The following is a 17,466-nucleotide window of genomic DNA, read 5'->3' on the forward strand; positions in this document are numbered from 1 at the left end:
TGGGCTTCGATGAAGATCAATGCATTAGAAGTAGTTAAAGAGTTTCTAAAAATGTGTTAATCATCCCGAAAACTGCTCCTTGGATTCCTCTTTATTTAGTGGTAGGTCTGCAACTTATAAACGTAAGCCCTGGTTACAAATGTATTCTATTGCGGGTGAGTATTAATCACCGTGAATATCGAAAGTTCCACAAAATGTGCTATGAGAGATTATTAACCAGACAGAGGGTCCTCATTGGAAATTGATTTTTTTTACAAAATCATTAAGCTGGAGTAAGAAATGTAAATTTATGGTATTTGTAAGAATTAAAGTGGAGGGTTTATTTGATGAATGGAAACTGAAGCACTTTATCGATAGATGGTAGGCTCCCAACCAATACCCTTTTTTTCCTTTTTTTTTTTTTAAACGTGAACCACATCGGGAATGGGTCAGATGACCTTGTACATTAGATTCTGGTTGGATCTCCTGCACATTGCTTGTGCTGAAGCTAAATGGCAGTCGTTCAGATCTGACAGATGTAAGATATGTATTTTACCCATTGAATACATTAGTCGCTTCTTATTTCATTGTCCTATACATAAATCTGTTATGACAAAGTTTCTTTTCCCTCACATTCTCCAGAATGAGATATTCAGTACATTGGAAGCACTTGTTTTTTTACAGCCGCAAATGATTTTGAAGTATTTAGTGCCACTGTTAAATGCCTTGATCCCGCCTGGCATCTTCCAGAGATGTGTGGGTTCTTCAGAATAATGTGCAATGATTTTAATTCTGTAACATGTAATGAACTGACTTTGTTTTTTTATTATTTGTAACTGATTGTTTTGCTTGTAAACTTGTGAGGTATCGCTTGTATGGATTTTTCTTTTTATCCTAATAAAACTTTAGATCGCTCTTGTTGAACTAGTTATTGCCGGCCTTCTACACTTTGCTTAATTAGACATTTCTGGGAGGAAAGCTGCACACTCTCCCATAGGGTCAACTGCCAGCAAGAGATTGCCTGGGTTGGGAATTGTTAACTTGGGCCTCTTCCTAAAAATAAAAACAGCTAAGGGAACGTGTTGTGCATATTGGTCCAGTTGAATCTAAAATGATAGATTTGCTAGTCCCACACGCCACACCTTTGGATAACTCTGCTGATGCCCTTCTACCAGTTTAGTAATCGAGGGATATCAATGATGGATAGGATTACAGATGACAGTTCAGGCATTGGATTAATACCAACCTAATAAATCTGGCAAACAGTCTAATGGCACAACGCATGCCATTGGTGGGCTAAGGTCCTAAGGTTTGGGGATGGGTTTGTATTGTGCCTCACTTAAGCAGCCAAAATCAATACAATATGTGCTTCCTTCTAACTTGATCATCTTGTGTCCCCCAAGAACAGAGTGGCTCACCCCCTCCAGTATTTCTAACCTGAACCATGCAATATTTTAAGTACGCATAAAAAATGCAATCGGTTCCATTTTGGCTAGGCTTCTAGCTCGACCCTTTGATAGCAAAATTTCCTTGTCTGATGTCCCTTTCTCAAATCACTTTGCCTGTTCAAGTATCTTGAAGAAGTAGATTTATTTATTCTGACAATAATTCCCACCCATCTCATGAAATGCGTCTTCCTAGTTCTAATTTTTGTTCTCAAAATGGCCCAGAAATATCTAGAAATAATTTGCAATCTCTAATAAACAGCGTAGCCGTTGTTACCCCCGCGCAGCATTCTAAACTCTCTATTGTAACCTGGAATGTTGCAGGTTGGGGGGTACGGGGAGCTGCCGTGTTTATCCATTCTGGGTTTTGTTACTGCCTGGTATACAATGTTATTTCAGGAAACATGGGCGCGTTCTCCTCTGCTTCAGATGGCTACATAATTTCTGCTATTCCACCTCAAAAAGTGTCAGAGGAAGACATGTGTACTGTGTCTTTAAATGTTAATTGTAAGCGTTCCCTTTATATGGGTTTCAAGATACTTTCAAATTGTTAATCTATCCCTCAGAAATGTGAATAGTTATATAATTATTTTTCATAACACTCCAAGGCACTTGGATCTCTCCATCGCCCCCCTACCCCCCACCACCAAGGAGAAGCTTTCATGTATTTTGCATCTCTGTTTTATTCGTGGTCGTTTTTAATTTGGGGAAGAAATCTGAACTCTAAACAAGGTAACGCCATCCTAAGGTGCTTTTTTAATTCTAAAGAGGAGGTCCGTTTAGGAGTACCCCCCAATAATGATGGGTGAATGTGTTGACTGCTTGGGTTTAGTGATTAATGGCCTCTTGCCGGAATGGGGGATGTGTTCAATAAATGGCCCCGGTCCCACTGACTATCCTGCTAAATTAATTTTCACAGGAATCGTGGACATTTTACCATTGATTATTATTGTTTTCCTTAACCCACTGTAAACCTATTGTTGATTTGATCATTTATACCAGAATAGGGAGCGATCTTTTGGCACATACACTGAAATTACATTGATCGCCCGCCCGTCAGCACTTTGTTCCTTTTCCTAAGAGATAAATATGAGATTTGTCTTCAAGCGTCCTTTGATCGGGCTACCATTGATCAGAAATTAATGACACAAGGAGTATTTCTTTATCGTAGATCTGTCTTTAGCATTTTCCTTAACAGACACAGATTATACCCAGGAATTATCTGTATTGTTTCTCTCAAATAATCTCTTAATAAAAGATATTATGAATGTTACATAAAACCCCAGGTTATATCTTGTGTGGCGAACCAGAAGGAGGACTTGCACTAGGAGGAGTCAGGTTTACGCCTTTTATTTAAATAAAACAAAACGCCTATCCAACCCGAATGCTAAGAGGGAAGTTCCTTCCCTGCCTGACAAACTAAAAAGTAAGGATGCTCGTCAAATTCCAAAATAAATAGTCCTTTGTCCAAATCCTATTAGCTAAAAAGTTCTTACCACTTAGGAGAAATAACACAAAAAGCAGGCCTGAGCACTAGCCTCGGTTTTGGATTCTGTCTGGCCCAATCACTTGGATTCCTCCTCCAGGAGGTTTTTAAAGTTTGGCTGTTTCTTGTAACGCAGTTGACAACCTTTCTACAGCTTCTGTATACCGAATCTCAATTCCATACGGTTGTCTCTCTCCAGAAAGAAAAGGTTTTCTTAATATAATTAGGTTATAAAAGTTTTTTAATGTCTCACAACATAGTTCTCAAACTCTCTGTAGCTTTTGTATACCAAATCTTACGTCTATACAGTTCCACCTTTTCTAGAAGAAAGATTTTTTTAATACGACACCCATTTTTCCGACTTGGTGTTTGACAATGTTCTGATTTGATTCTTAATGACTGGAACCCACCAGGTTCTCTTTCTCCAGTTCAGATTGTTTCTCTGGTTCTTGCGGCCCTACAAAGCCCTCTGGTCCTCTCATATGTTTGCTTTAGTTTGACTTAGATAGGGTTTCTGCACGCTCTGGTTTATCAGGCTCCCGTAACCCTTGTGGCATTACCATCCTCGACTATTAATGTGTCTTGGTTTCTTAGGACTCTGAAAGCCCTTTGGTGCTCTTATAAGCCTCTTTTAATTAATTTCAGTAGGTCGTCTGCCCACTCAAGTTTCACTGGCTCCTGTAACCCTTGTACCTCTCTAGTCTCAAACATTAATGTCTTTCACATTCTCATGTCTCACCAAAGACATCTGGTTCTTTGATATGATTTTGGTAGGGCAACCGCCTGCTGAGGTTATCTGGCACCTGTAAGCCTAATGGCTTCTTCAAACTCAAATGTCAAAGTTTGCCCCTCTCAACGTTGTTACCTCCTTGGAAGTTTGTGCTTCCCTTCCACCACTCACAGTTAATGCACTTCTCGTGCGGATGCTCGGGGTTCCGGTGTCCTTGCTGCACTACAGTTTTGGTGTCTGTTAACAGGCCCCAGGTCTACCATAGCTTCTATGTGGTCGCGCCACCAGACGAGATGGTTGCTTCATTGTTCCCCTCTCCTTTTTTATCCAGACTTCTTTGCCGGTCAGGATGCCAGCCTTCTGGCGCCTTGTGAGTTTTTCATTCGCTCTTCACACTCCTCCAATCAACGTTCCTCCTGGTCTTACTTATTTGAATGTGGCGTTCAGGCGGAATCCAGCATTACCTGAAGTCAAAGAAATGTCACTATTCGGTAAATCCAAAACAGCGTTGGCAACGGTTTTGTGTTTTCCATGAAGTTGGTGTGTTCCGGGCCGGTAGTTCCTTGCAGGAATGGGAGTTCTTGTTCCCAAGAAGAAAGTCACTCCCAGTGAGGTCCCACTTGCCCGGACCCCTAAGGAAGGTCTTGCTGAACAGACTTGCCTCCCTAGACTCAAAGTAAGTGGCTCCACCCTGGGGAGAAGGGACAAATTGCCCAGATTTGTCACACTTGTCATAACCGGTGATCTGGCCCTTCTTGTACTGTTGACAGTTAAATTTCGGTTCTAGGACATGCGGTTCAAAAGTTAGGTTTTTGTGAATGTAGATTTTTCAGAAACGGAGTCAAGATTTCAAAATGAAAGATGCGCTTTAAAGATTTACCAACAAGGGTAGGCCTATACTAAGGAGCTATGAAGAAGCAAGACACTCAAAGGGCAGCCACCAGAACAGCGGCGCCTCCGCTCTGACCTCTGTCCGTCAAAACGCTTGTCCCTCTTCAGAAAAATATCAGTGCAAAGATGATTGATGCTACAATTATCACAGACAATATAATAAAAAGGATTCAGGATGGACACAAGATTCTATAATGCAGTTTTATATAGGTTGAAAAGGGATGGAATAGGATTACTTTAAACTAAGAGATTGGTTATGTACAGTTCTAGACTAGATACTCACCCCTATGGCTTTGGAATGGAGTGGGCCCCGTCAGATCTGGTCAAGGGGTTGGCTGGGATTCTCTCGCCACCGGACAGGATCAGGTACTCGGATCTGCTCTACGCACGGCACTCTGGTCTGCGCAGCCTCTTGGACTGGATCTGACGGGTTCTGGATACAGCTCTGCTCTCTGGGTCTGGATCTTGGTTCTAGCACAGGGTTCTTAGCTAGAAGCAGAACAGCTCAGCCAGGCTGTTGGATTTTGAGATTCCCCTTGGAGGTTTAGGGGTTAGAATCAGGTTGCAAAAGATTCTGCAGGCCTGCTATAAAGGGTTCAGCTTGTGGGTTAGTCCTCTCTGCTTCAAGGTTCTAGAGTTTGGTTCTAGAGCTTGGTTCTGGAGTCTGGTTTCTGGATCTATGTCTGGATCTTCCTGCAGGGTGCTTCGCCAAGAAATCAGTTGAGAAGTGGAAAGTGTGTGTCTTGCCTGTACTCAGCAGTCCCTATTTATGTATTTCCAAAGTGGGTGGGGAGGCTGATTCTCTATGCCCAACCCTCTAAGGATCTGATTGGAGAAAGGAGCAGCGTGTCATCCGGTGTCATCATGTGTCATGTTTATGGCTTAGGGGAACAACCCTCCCCTTTTCTCTGCACAGTATATCTTATTTTTCATAAAACACCTATTTACAATATACACAACGTGTTAATACTACATAAATTACATGACAGATTGCATAAGGTACATTTCTGTTCAACTCTCATCTTCCTAAGAGCTTTGGTTCAGAAATGACAACTTTTTCTTGCTTTTGGTGGGTTTCTCAATATTAGTTCTGCACCAATTTATAAACCTGCATGCACGCCCCATCTGGGCACATTTCTGCAATTTTTCATGTTCAAAGCATAAACACAGTAGCTACAATATGAATAAATTCCGGGATTTAGTCTCAGAACATTGCACGGATTCCAGCTTAGTCTTAAACTGTGAGCGTATTTTTCATTTTAACAATCTCAAAGTTTCACAATTTTGTCAGTTCAGTGCAATTTGTTATAAGCATTTTTCTAAAACATATATTTACTCCAATGTTAAATCCACATTTCAATCTGGTCCGCCTCCAGAGCTGTGCTGACTCAGAGGCCACATGTCCTTCTTCCTGGCAGAGCAGTTTGTTGTCAGTCACACCCGAATTAGCATTTCCATTCAGCTCAAGGGTTCCATTGTTTTCACTCAGAGCAACAGGCCAGGGTGCCACTCCCAGTTCCCTTTGACACCAGCCTGTCAATCTATTAGCCAAGGGCAGGGGGATGTTTCCGTTGTTCAGGGAGAAGGTGTGGAATTTGTTTGAAGTACAGTGTGGGAAACTTTTAACTCTGAAACCCAATGTCTAAAAACTGTCTTATCTTATAATATAACTCACATTTTTCACAAATACATCAAACCATTTTTTACTTCAAGCCTTTTCAGAATATAGTTTTGAATTGTATCCACCTCTTAGGCTTCTGATAGCAAGTCTTTCTTTGGCATAGTTTGGGTTCAATGTACAACTTTACACACAATGATTTTAAATCGCCGGCTTCTGATAGAGGTGAGTAACGGTATTAGACCCATTTTTGACAGCTTTCTTCCAGCAAGCAATCCTCAAAAGTGGTCTTTGTTCAGATAACACATACTTCTTTGGATCTTATATTTATGTAGATTCTTGAAGTGGAATGATGTTGACCACCCAACTAGAAGGTTGGATCTTTTTGGGTAGTTTTTGAGCCATGATTTTTGATAATTTGACACCAAATAAAACAGATTTGTGAAACAGCGCTGCTTCTTTTGCAATTATTTTGCTCTGTGGGCCGCCAAATGATGGGTTTTGGCAGTGGTCTCCTGTGTTACCACTGACATAGGCAAAAGTGGATGGCGGCCTATTTTTCAGCTTTTCACTGCACACTTTCTGGTGATTTCTAGCGAGCAGCATGCTTTCCAGGGGCCATTTCTGAGGTTACTGCTGCCAGCAAGGCACAGTAATGTTGCAGGACTTGGATTAGTGGGTTAAGACATCCCACAGACTTGACTACTTCCCATATTCTTTGGAGGTACATGTAACTATTGCTGTATTTTAGAAAGGTGCCCAAACACAACCTACAGGTTATCGTCCAATATCTCTTTTTAGATCGTTCCTTTAAGGTCTTTGGTTCAGTTATTTTAGCCAGGCTACAAGAAAGGGTCAATGCTGACGACATTTTAGCCCCTGTTTAATCCGGATTTTGTAAAGGTCTGGTGACTTTCTTGCAGTGTTTAAATGTATACCTTTTACTGGCCAAATACATTAAGGAGGAATGTATCTGTCTGTTGTATATAGGGTTATAGCTACTGCATTAAATTCAGTGGGTTGTAGAAATGTTGGAAACTCTTACTCAACCTAGATATTCCTATTGAATTTCTGAGTGTGAATATGGCGATTCACACTTCTAATGCTGTGTCCTTGCTTCACTCCTGTTTGATTTATCTATCGATTCTTAACATTCTCATGTTTGCCAAGCAAATGTAGATGTCCCCATGGTTGGTGTACTAGTTAGCGCTATGTTGGCTTAGGAGGAATGTAAGCTCCTAAAAACCTGCTGTCTTTATCATTACAAACACTGATTAATGCATCTTAATATGCAGTCATGGTTTTGCCTCTTCCAATACGGAGGATCCCTCCTACATTTGTAAATCTAACTCTGAAAAAGTTTGACCGTGTCTCTTCTTAGGACTACTTAAGGGTTACATTTACCACCCGCTTGTGGGCAAAAAATCATGTGGATACCAAACTATTCAATTATTGCAAGCATTAAGAGGGATTTTTTTGGTTTGCTAGCCAATATCCGTGTCAATAACAGGTCTGAGCAGGTCATCCATACCCTTTATGCTCCCTGTTAAGGTTGGTTTGGAGTGTACAGCGAGACGGCTGAAACGTGTGCAGTAACTGCTTCCACCATCACAACCGCCCAAAGATAATAAGTGAGTGTAATAACAAAGGCGTAAACCAGGAGGAAGTGTTTCCAAGCCAGTTAGAGGAATAGCAGCAGGAGAAGGCTCCAAAAAAAACTATTTACCGTTTTTCCACTCCCTTTTCACATTTTAAAATCTTAAACTGCACCATTCCGCTGCATGTCTGTCGTTAACTTGTGGGGGTGGGGCTTCTCAGCTGTAGACCAGAGAGGACCCCAGATGACATGTTTTGTTATTTCTTTTATTTTTTATTTAAAGCTATGTTTTCCAAAGAAGCCATTTAGCAATACATGCATAAAATATGTTATAATGCATATAACACTTAAACACATACAAGTCAGATATAGTCCTACCATAACAAAGTCCAAGATCAGCAGAATGTCACCATTCGACTCTAATCAAACACTTTTCTGTTTGATGCAAGAATAGTGTCCACCTGAAGCCAGAGATTACGAGCAGCCTGAGTAAGCATCCTAGAAGTCACACTGTAAACATCAGACCAGAATTGATCACCGTAAATAGACTGGGGCGAGGCCACAAAGGATCCATATCCCTGAACAATGGTCTTCACCACTGCCTGACATTATTATTGTTTAATTATAATTACAATTGTTCTTTTAGAACACACTTAATAGCAGCGAGTGGTTTCTAAGCGCAGGATCGGGGTTTGAACCTGCGTTTCTCTGTGTTGTCTTGCTTCCAAAACAAATGTGTTGCCCCTGGGCTATCCTTCCTTGTGCAAGTGATGTCTGAGAGATTCCAGTTCAACTCTGCATGCTCTACATGCAGGTTCAGCTCGATGGATATGCATTCTAGGTCCCATTCCTGCCAACACTGGCAAGAAAATCAATCTCAACTTTAAACCAAAATGTTTTTACCTTTTTAGCATTAAATAAAATCAAGTAAGGCACAGGGGACAACTACAAGAGGGACTGCCTAGTGTGGTAGGGTAGAGATTTTGGGATCTGTCCCAGGCATAAGCCTTTTTTAAATTCATTTTTTCAAGCCAGCTTTGTAAGCGTAAGGTTATCCGTCGGATCCATTTTCCAATCAATTTCTGCATGAAATTCACTGCACGGTTGGACTTGTTGCTTAATTATTCGGTCCGGCGCAGTACGATGGTTACTTCTCCCCCTGTCCAACCCAAGCTGAGACCCACCCGTATCAGTTAAGATTCTTATACAGAAGTATACTGCGATTCACTTTGATAGAGGTGGCAAGAGCAACTAGTCCCAACTCTTAAAGGATGGCTTCTATAGACAATGACTGGGGTAATCCAAAGGTACCAGCCACATCTTGCCCTCTGTGGTTTTTAGCCACTTCAATTCGTTATCAGTATATATTTCAAGGCTATGAAGTACACTAGCAACAATACTAATTTATGCTTGGCACATACCCTCCACCGAGAATTCCCCCTAGGTGCATGTGAAGCGCTTTATCACACCCAATTTAGAAACGGCCTCGGGGCAGACATTCCTTTAGTTTTTTAGCTGACCCACCCGCAGACAGCAGAGCCCCCAAGTATACATAGGCCGATACCACGTCAACCTCGTCGTTATCAGTTTTCCACTTAAATCTTCATATTTCCGTATATTCCCCACAATCATCATCTTGGTCTTCACCTTCGTCATTTCCAGACCATTTGATAAGGAGTATCCACAGAGCGCAGAAAGCGAGCCAGTGGTCGAAGTGTATGAAAAGAAGTAGTAGAACTATGTTCCCTGCTGGTCTGCCCCCGCTTCACACAAACCCCATCACTGCGCCCCCTCCCACACACAATCCAAACCCCCAAACAAACACACCTGCTATTTATAGGAATGTGCAGTGCACTGAAGTGCAAGCTTCAACTTCTTCCTACACTTTTATTTTAAAAAGAAACCATTCCAGAACGGTTTCTTTTTAAAATATAAGTATAGGAACAGTGAAACTTAAAAATAAAAAGTATGAGGGCACCGGTCCCGCCCACTTCGACCTCTGAAGCGAGCACTGAAGACCAGTGGGGGTTCTATTAATCAATACTGTGTCATCGGCATACATCAGCCAAGCCACCTGAGTTCCAATTTCAGGGGGCAAATTACCACATTTTTGGATTACATTAGGTAAATCAGCAAGATATAAATTAAAGAGCATGTGCGCAAGTGCGCGTCCCTGCTTCAGCCCCTTAACTGAGAAGTGCTACCAATTAGGTATTGCAGGGTCCAGATGTCAATACCAGTCACGGGTGTTGCTAGCTCTGGAAACGATAAGGGGCTATGCTAATGTCGGGACACGGGGCTAGCCAGGCTTTTGGTTGTAGCCCCTGAGCTTCTCTCTGGGGCTACAACCAAAAGACCAGGGGCTAGCTCCCAACCTTTTTTGTCTCCAAGGCGGGTGAAAACACCCGATTTTCTTTTTGGCGGGTGAGAGGCCCATAGAAGTGAATGGGCGCCTACGGGACTTGGCGGGTGACTAATCTGCTTTCAAGGCGGGTGACACCCGCCAAAAGCGGGTAAGTTGAGCAACGCCTCTGATACCAGTACTTATTCCCTTCCTGAATCCTGTTTGCTGGACAAATAAAACCTGCCTTGATGACAAGTGTCACCCATTGCATCTTCAGTTGAACTTTGACCTGCTTCAATGAGAAAAGAGCATCAGTTGCCGCAGGGGCGGGGCAGCGCTTACTCAAAGGGGTTCAAATAGTTTATAGACCAGTTATCTGCCCTGAACCTTTTTGGCTGGGGGCTAGAGTTGCGACATCTTGTAAAACTCTTGGCCTTCTGCCCCTCCCTTCCCTTTAATGTTAGTGTCTGCTGCGCTAGTCTAGGCGGAAAACCCCTGGGTTATCTCGATCCGCCCGGGGCAAGACCCTCCTCATGCGCGCCCTGCCTCCCCCTTGGCCGCCTGGGCTCTCTCCCTCGCCCATCCCTGGAGCCGGACAAGGAAACAATGGACTGGAAGACAAGCCTTTGACACTGGTTTCTCTTTGCCTTGCAGGTGCATTCGACAAAGTGGCCCCGAGAGGTGGATCAGTGAATGCGGTGCCTGCTCCTCACAGGGCTCCGCCTGCGTCGCCTGGTCCCGCTCCGAGGATGGCTCCATTGAAAGCTCTTCTCAGGTAAGGAAAGGGCAGACCAGATCCAAGGCTTCCTACACTCCGGGAGCCCAGGCAGCGCCTACAAATGGTTAAAGGTTGTGTGTGGGTGTTGGAAGAGGGGTGGCAGCGAGGGGAGGTGGGGCGTGGTGGTCACGTAGTGAAGATCTATAAAACAGAGCCTATTTCCCCTTTGCTGCCAAGGACATGCGCCACCCCCTATCCGAGCTGCTGGTTTCCGCTGGGGGACAAGATGTGCAGGCGAGACTGATGGAAGGCGCTTTTGTGCGTCCGTCTGTGTGCCCCCTCGTACCCTACCCCACCACAGCTCCTGCGGTGGGAGGGGGACGGTTACATTTGCAGCGCAGCCTGGGCACATCGACACGCTGATCTCTAATCTCGACGGATGGCAAACCAGGGTGACCAGATTTAAAAAGTGAAAAACCGGGACGGGGAAATAATTAACATAAAAGTAGGACTAACTCTTGAAAGTGGCTGTCAAGGCGCTACACTTCAGTAGCCATTGGAGGAGAAGGGGGTTTAAGTGTTACTGTTCAAATAAAAACACATACCTTATCACACACTCACACACTAACACTATCTTAAGTTGTAAAATGCTGCATTTCTTCTGTGCGAGATTGTACATTCCTGCCTGCCAGCCATGAAGACAAGACTACCAAAAAACGGGACCACTGCAGTTTCCAATGGAAAAATAATCTTGAGAAAGGGGGACAGAGCAGCAAATACGGGGACAGTCCCGGAAAAACCGTGACGTCTGGTCACCCTACGGCAAACTCGCCTGCATCATTTTAAAATCCAACATATATCAAATAAGTGCCTTCCTTGCCCCGTCCTCTTCCCTAGCTCTTCTTTCGTTATCTACCTTACTTAAAAGTGAACACCTGTCCCCAACCCCCTCATCAGTGGGCCCCGCAGCCAGCATCCCCATGGAAGGGGACTTCTATAGCGCCTGTGGGGATGTGCTGGCTCCCATTCCTTGGCCCACACCTGGCTCAGTCGAGCGACACACAGCGGCCTAGGTTTGTGATGATCAGATGACCCCGTCACTCGGCACACCTGGTTTTCACCTGACCTTATGCATTATGGGAACTGTAATCTCCATTAACCCCAATGGATTGTTACCAGATTAAAATGATGCATTTAGGCCCGTGGCATGGTGTCCAGGCTCCACGGTGAAGGGGGTCACCTGGCGACCCGAGTTGTGGGCGCAAGTCTCAGTTCCAGTCCCACCCCAGGAACAGATCTGCTTTGCTGTCCCCCTCGCCCCCTTGTCCCCTCCGGTTTCCTGGTTCATCCCTCCTTAAACCGACCAGTCGAATAGGTTTCGTCAAGGAATGCAGCCATCCCGTTAAACCAGTTTGGTCGGATTCCCCTTTCCAGCTAGGAAGCGCTTCGTTTCCCGTGGGTATGCACACCTTGACGTGCGTTTCACCTCTCGCTGGCGCTTCTCTCGTTCTTACCACTCGTGCTTCTCACAGTCGGCCCCACTTGCATCACATTTTAGAAAAGTGGTAGATTTCGAGAAAAGTAGGCACCTGGCATCGGTGTCGGACTGGGTCGTTAAATTGTCTCGGGCATGAATAAAAAAGTGTCCCACAGGTGCGCAAATGCCAGTTCATTACTTTTGTGCCAGACTGTTTGAGTAGTTCAAAGAAAATGTATTCAGTAACGCCGTTCAAGACTACTAGCTTCATGGTGAAGTAACTGAACAAACTGGCCCACTTTGACCAGAAAACTGGCCCACACTAGTATTTTGCATTTGCAACCCAAACTGCCTGACTCTGCCCAGGCCCTTGCAGCCTTTCACGGGGCTTTGATCTGGGACTCGCACGGGGCTTTGATCTGCGACTCGCACTGCGCCCGCATTGCTGCAGACTCAGTCACGTCAGGCTTGCCTAAGAAACGCTGAGTGGAGACAGGGGGGCCTCATTACAAGTTTGGCGGTCTGGAAACAACGTACCAGCACCCTGTCCGGACAGCCAAACAAAGAGTCTGCCGGTAGGAGCACGGAACTCCCGGCAGGCCCGACCTGCCGGGAATTGAGATGCCTACCGGCAGTGTTCTCACTGATTCACCGGCACTGTTAGCTAAGGTGCTAGTGTTTCATTGACCCCATTCCTGTGGAGTCCTACGGGACTCCACGGGAATGGGGATTTACCGTTCTGCCGCCTGCCATAATGTCCCGGTGGCACCAGGATATCAGGTGGCGGAAACAGTGTTACGGGGTTGCCGGTAACCCACTGCCTGCCAGTTTGTTTTACCAGCAACCCCATAATGAGGGCCAGGGTCCTTAATATGCAAGGGCCCCCGAAAGTTTGATGTGGCTGGGCAAAGTCAGTCGCTGGATCATCGCTAAACGAGTTGGAGAGCTGGTCTCATGTTCTGTGTCACTTCCTTCTTTTCCACGCTGAGACCAGGGCTGTTACTGAGGGGAATGGGGGGGGGGCAGTGGAAGCATTTATTTTGGGTACGATTGAGTTTTGCAGTATTACCACGCATGCAAACACAAACTTTATTCCCCGTTTTGAAGTACCATGGTATTCCGCTGGAAATTCTTATTACTGCATGAGGTAACTCCTGCATGCAGTTTGTGGAGTGGTCACAGAGCCGGTATGCAGGAGTACCAGATGTTTTACCACTGCTACCAAACACATAATGAAACCTTTTGTCTTTGGTGTTAGTGGCCTGGCGCCGAATCTTACTGGGATGCCTACTATCGCAGATGGACTCTCTCTCTGCCCCCTCCCATTCATTTGTTAGTTTATTTTACATTTGCCAGGTCAAATACCAGCCCTCCTGAAGGACACTTTCCACCTGTGAACATCAGACTGTGGTGGTGGGGGAGGGGGAGGCAGGGGTTTGGGGCACAATTCAACCGAGTGAAGCTGCAAGTGCCAACAGCGGCTTGCAGCCCTGTAACCTGGGCGCAGGCTTTGTTCGGGGATGGTCTGCTTTCCATTTAAAACTGAAGCCCTTCCTCATCTCTGTTGAAATCTGGAAGTGTGTATTGTTTCATTAAGCCTGTGTACTTCTCAAACCTTAATGCATGGCAGGTGCGTTTTTGTATTTGCCATTCCAATTCGTAGAATAACTTGGATGCTTTTCTAATATTGTAGTCCTCCCATTTTACTGCATTTGCCTTTGAGGCTATGTATCCCTGTTGTTGCCATTTCTCTTCTAAAGGTGAACCATGCCTGTTTTGCCTAACATGCTTATATCATCTCACAAATTACTGGGACCACCTCTCAGCCCCTGCTATTTCACTGACCATTCAAGTGAATAGTAGGGTGCACAGTCTGGTGGGTGGGGGAGACTCCCTGGGTGTCTGGAAGAGAGCACAACTCCAGGAAAGATATGTTGCATTCTGTCCCCGAGTTAAACAACCAAAGTTATGGCACTCATTTCTACCCAATACACCGTAAATATTTGTTAAGCTTGCATGATCTGTTAATTCATACTTGGATGGAATTTGGATGATTTAAAAGATATTGGTATAATTTGGAAACAGGAACGTTAGATTGCCCATGTTACTACCTAAAGTTGTGATCCTGGGCAAATCACCTTTGTTGTTTGTGCCTCAGTTCACTTACACGTTTCAACATTGGTAGTGAGTCAACCAGTGACCACCTTAAGAAGTGCTGTATAGAAAAGGGACAAGCCCTGCCGAAATCAGTAGTTTTGGCTGTGCTATAGGCAGGACTCCCGGAGTCTCTTCTGGTGTGATTTATCTGGACTCTTCCATTAACTGCTCTCTCAGAGCCAAATCCGGGGAGTCAGTCTGTCGGCTGCTGCGGCAGGAATAAGGATTTCACTGGAAGAAATCTGTCAGTAATATTGGGCTACCAATCCTTACATATGCCGAAGAAGCTTGCTCTCTCTCTATGGTCAGTATCTTTCAATCCTATGAAATTAGTTTTAAATAATGCCAATACATTTCCACGAGACAGCAGCTTTGGTGCACTTAAGAGTCCAAACAGAGATTTTTTTTAAGTTAGCGTTGTTTGGGGATACTTGAATCAAAATGAGATATATGCCTCCTCTGATGCAAGCATTAGAAGGTACAGAAGATAGGCGGGATGCACAAATTGAAGGAGAATGCCTCTCAAATGGATACTTATGTGGGAAACGAGGATCTGTCTACTCTTAAGAAGACTGCTTTGATGTTAAAGGGTGCATGGCTCTGCTTATAGATGGTGTCCGTGCCGGAGAAATGCTTGGTACCTCTGTGAGAAACCTGAAGGTGTCTCACCTGCTAGTCCCCGGTGGGGGGGGAAATCTTTCATCCAGGTGGCCAGGACACGGCCACACGTCCCAATACAATGGTCCGGCAGGGTCAGACAATCTCTGACCATTACACACACCTAACTTCCATTACACTAACCCGCGTGGATAAAGGCCGAGCACGAGAGCACACTCTGAGGCAAAGCACACAAGGAAACCGCAGCCCCAAGATGTCAGTTTAATGCAAGGCGAAAGACGGCACAACCAAAGAGGATTGCAAGGAGGGAAGTGTGCTTGACCATTTCATTGAAAGACCATTACTTTCAGAAACCCTTGAGAATAGGAAACGTAAGACTAGGAATCGAGGCTGAAGAACGCTGCATTGTGTGTTGGAGGTAGCCGGGGCTCTCCCGCATTCATAGTCAAGGCGAAGAGAATCGTTCGCCGCTGTGGTACTGTCCTTGGCTCATACAACAAAGCATTGCCAATGAAGTCAGCACAGCCTGTGCGTTGGGGAGACTGATAACAGACCAGTGTGTGTTGAAGCCAAGGTTGCAAGTGGTAACATTGTATAATCACAACTGAAGTGTATGAAACATGTAGCGAGTGACGCAAGTACATTTAGCCAGTGGATGAGTGATTGAACTTTGGAGCCAAGATACAATACCGTAGGCAGTGTGGTCTGGCACCACGTGGGTGCTCATTCGAAGGTCTCTGTTGGGTAGCCAGCCAAAAGGTGGCAAATGTGATGAATGATAACTAATTGTAAAATCGAAGTGGACCTTCAACGGGTCAAGCAAAACCTTGCGCACATTCAAAAGACTTCGATAGTTGTTGAATTCATATAGGAAGATGGTCCGAGCCCAGCGGGGAGAGATCAGCTAAAAGCTTTTGGTTAAAGAAAGTTTGTGTAAAGTTATGAAGTTTAAGTTAAAAGGAATCTGAGCCCGACCAAGGGGGATCCGAGATCTGAGCCCAACCGAGGGGGATCTGAGATCTGAGCCCATCCGAGATCTGAGCCCAACCGAGGGGGATCCGAGATCTGAGCCCAACCGAGGGGGATCTGAGATCTGAGCCCATCCGAGATCTGAGCCCAACCGAGGGGGATCCGAGATCTGAGCCCAACCGAGGGGGATCCGAGATCTGAGCCCAACCGAGGGGGATCCGAGATCTGAGTCCGACTCGGGGGGGTTTCGGGGTGAACCGTGAATCACCAAGAAAGACCATCCTATGATGCATTACATGCATACATAATGTACAAACATTGTTTTGAAAGGATCTGAGCCCGGCTGAGGGAAATCGAAGGTGAATAGTGAATCACCTGAGAAATTGAGTCCTTGTGAAAATCTGAAAGAGGAAAGTAACACATTGTTGCATCAGGCCCTCTGAATCAAGAGACTTTGAAAGGAAAAGAGACTTGGGCACAGAAGGCCCTGATGCTAATGATTAAACAATATCCTTGTGCTAGAGAAGCCATAGACTGTGCTAACCTCGAGTGTACCGCCTTGTCCCATGGTCAAAACATGGGGAAGAGAGGCAAAACAGCCTGAACATCCTGACATATAATTTTGGGAACACTTCTTTCTTTTTCGTATAATTGTCTCCCACACTATTTGTATTTCAAGGTAAGGATTGGCAGTAGGTTTATTAGTATAGGCCCTTTTATTTTGACAAGACACTACGAGAACTGTGTTTTTTTTATTTTTTATTTGTTGGTCATAGCTTGCTCCCATCTGTAGATTTAGGCTTAGATGGGCGTTTTTCAAACAATTTTTGAAGTTCAATAAACACCCTTGAACTGTGGTCACTTGTCTGTCTTACTGTTGATATCATGCCTTTCTTACAACTCAGTGACATATTCCTGGCTCCCAAGTGAACCTCTGTTTGAGAGAGTGGTCCTCGATTTTCCTCTGTAAATTCCAGCCAACCAATCACATATTGTTTTTACTGTGTCCATTTGGTGACATGTGGGTTTGTGGCATCTTTGGTCCTACTGTGGAAACAGTGATGCCAGTTCCACCTAGGAACAAGTTATTATTGTTTAATGTTGTCAAATAATAGACATTCCAATGCAATTTGTACCCTGATGCTTGATTGAGTGGCATGGGCATGTCAAATATTCAATTTATAGGATTTGCCTGCAAAAGAACATGAAGTGGCCCCATTGCTTTTTTTTTTTATTCATAACTAACCTTAAACATTTTATATTTTTTAAAGAAATGATAAAAGTAACATAATAAGAAGGAATCCATTCAATGCAACTTGTACAATGACCACTATAAATATAATCAGTTAGCACAATTAAGACAACAAAACAATTCAATATGGCGGTGTGGCCAAGCAGCAACAAAGATGGTGGGTTAAGTCAGAAGCTCCCTCTGAC

General features: G+C 44.5%; 1 protein-coding gene across 1 annotated transcript in view; it reads left to right on the forward strand.

Annotated features, from left to right (window-relative positions):
* Positions 1 to 17,466, forward strand: part of NGEF (neuronal guanine nucleotide exchange factor) — a 1,047,721-nt gene that overhangs the window by 281,954 nt on the left and 748,301 nt on the right. The window contains exon 2 of the mRNA XM_069617894.1: positions 10,745 to 10,865. Coding sequence (XP_069473995.1) covers positions 10,745 to 10,865 — 121 coding nt within the window. The remainder of the gene's footprint in view (positions 1 to 10,744; positions 10,866 to 17,466) is intronic.

The sequence above is a fragment of the Ambystoma mexicanum genome, chromosome 10 (assembly GCF_040938575.1).
Source record: "Ambystoma mexicanum isolate Mex_15411 chromosome 10, UKY_AmexF1_1, whole genome shotgun sequence".
Taxonomy (NCBI): Eukaryota; Metazoa; Chordata; class Amphibia; order Caudata; family Ambystomatidae; genus Ambystoma; species Ambystoma mexicanum.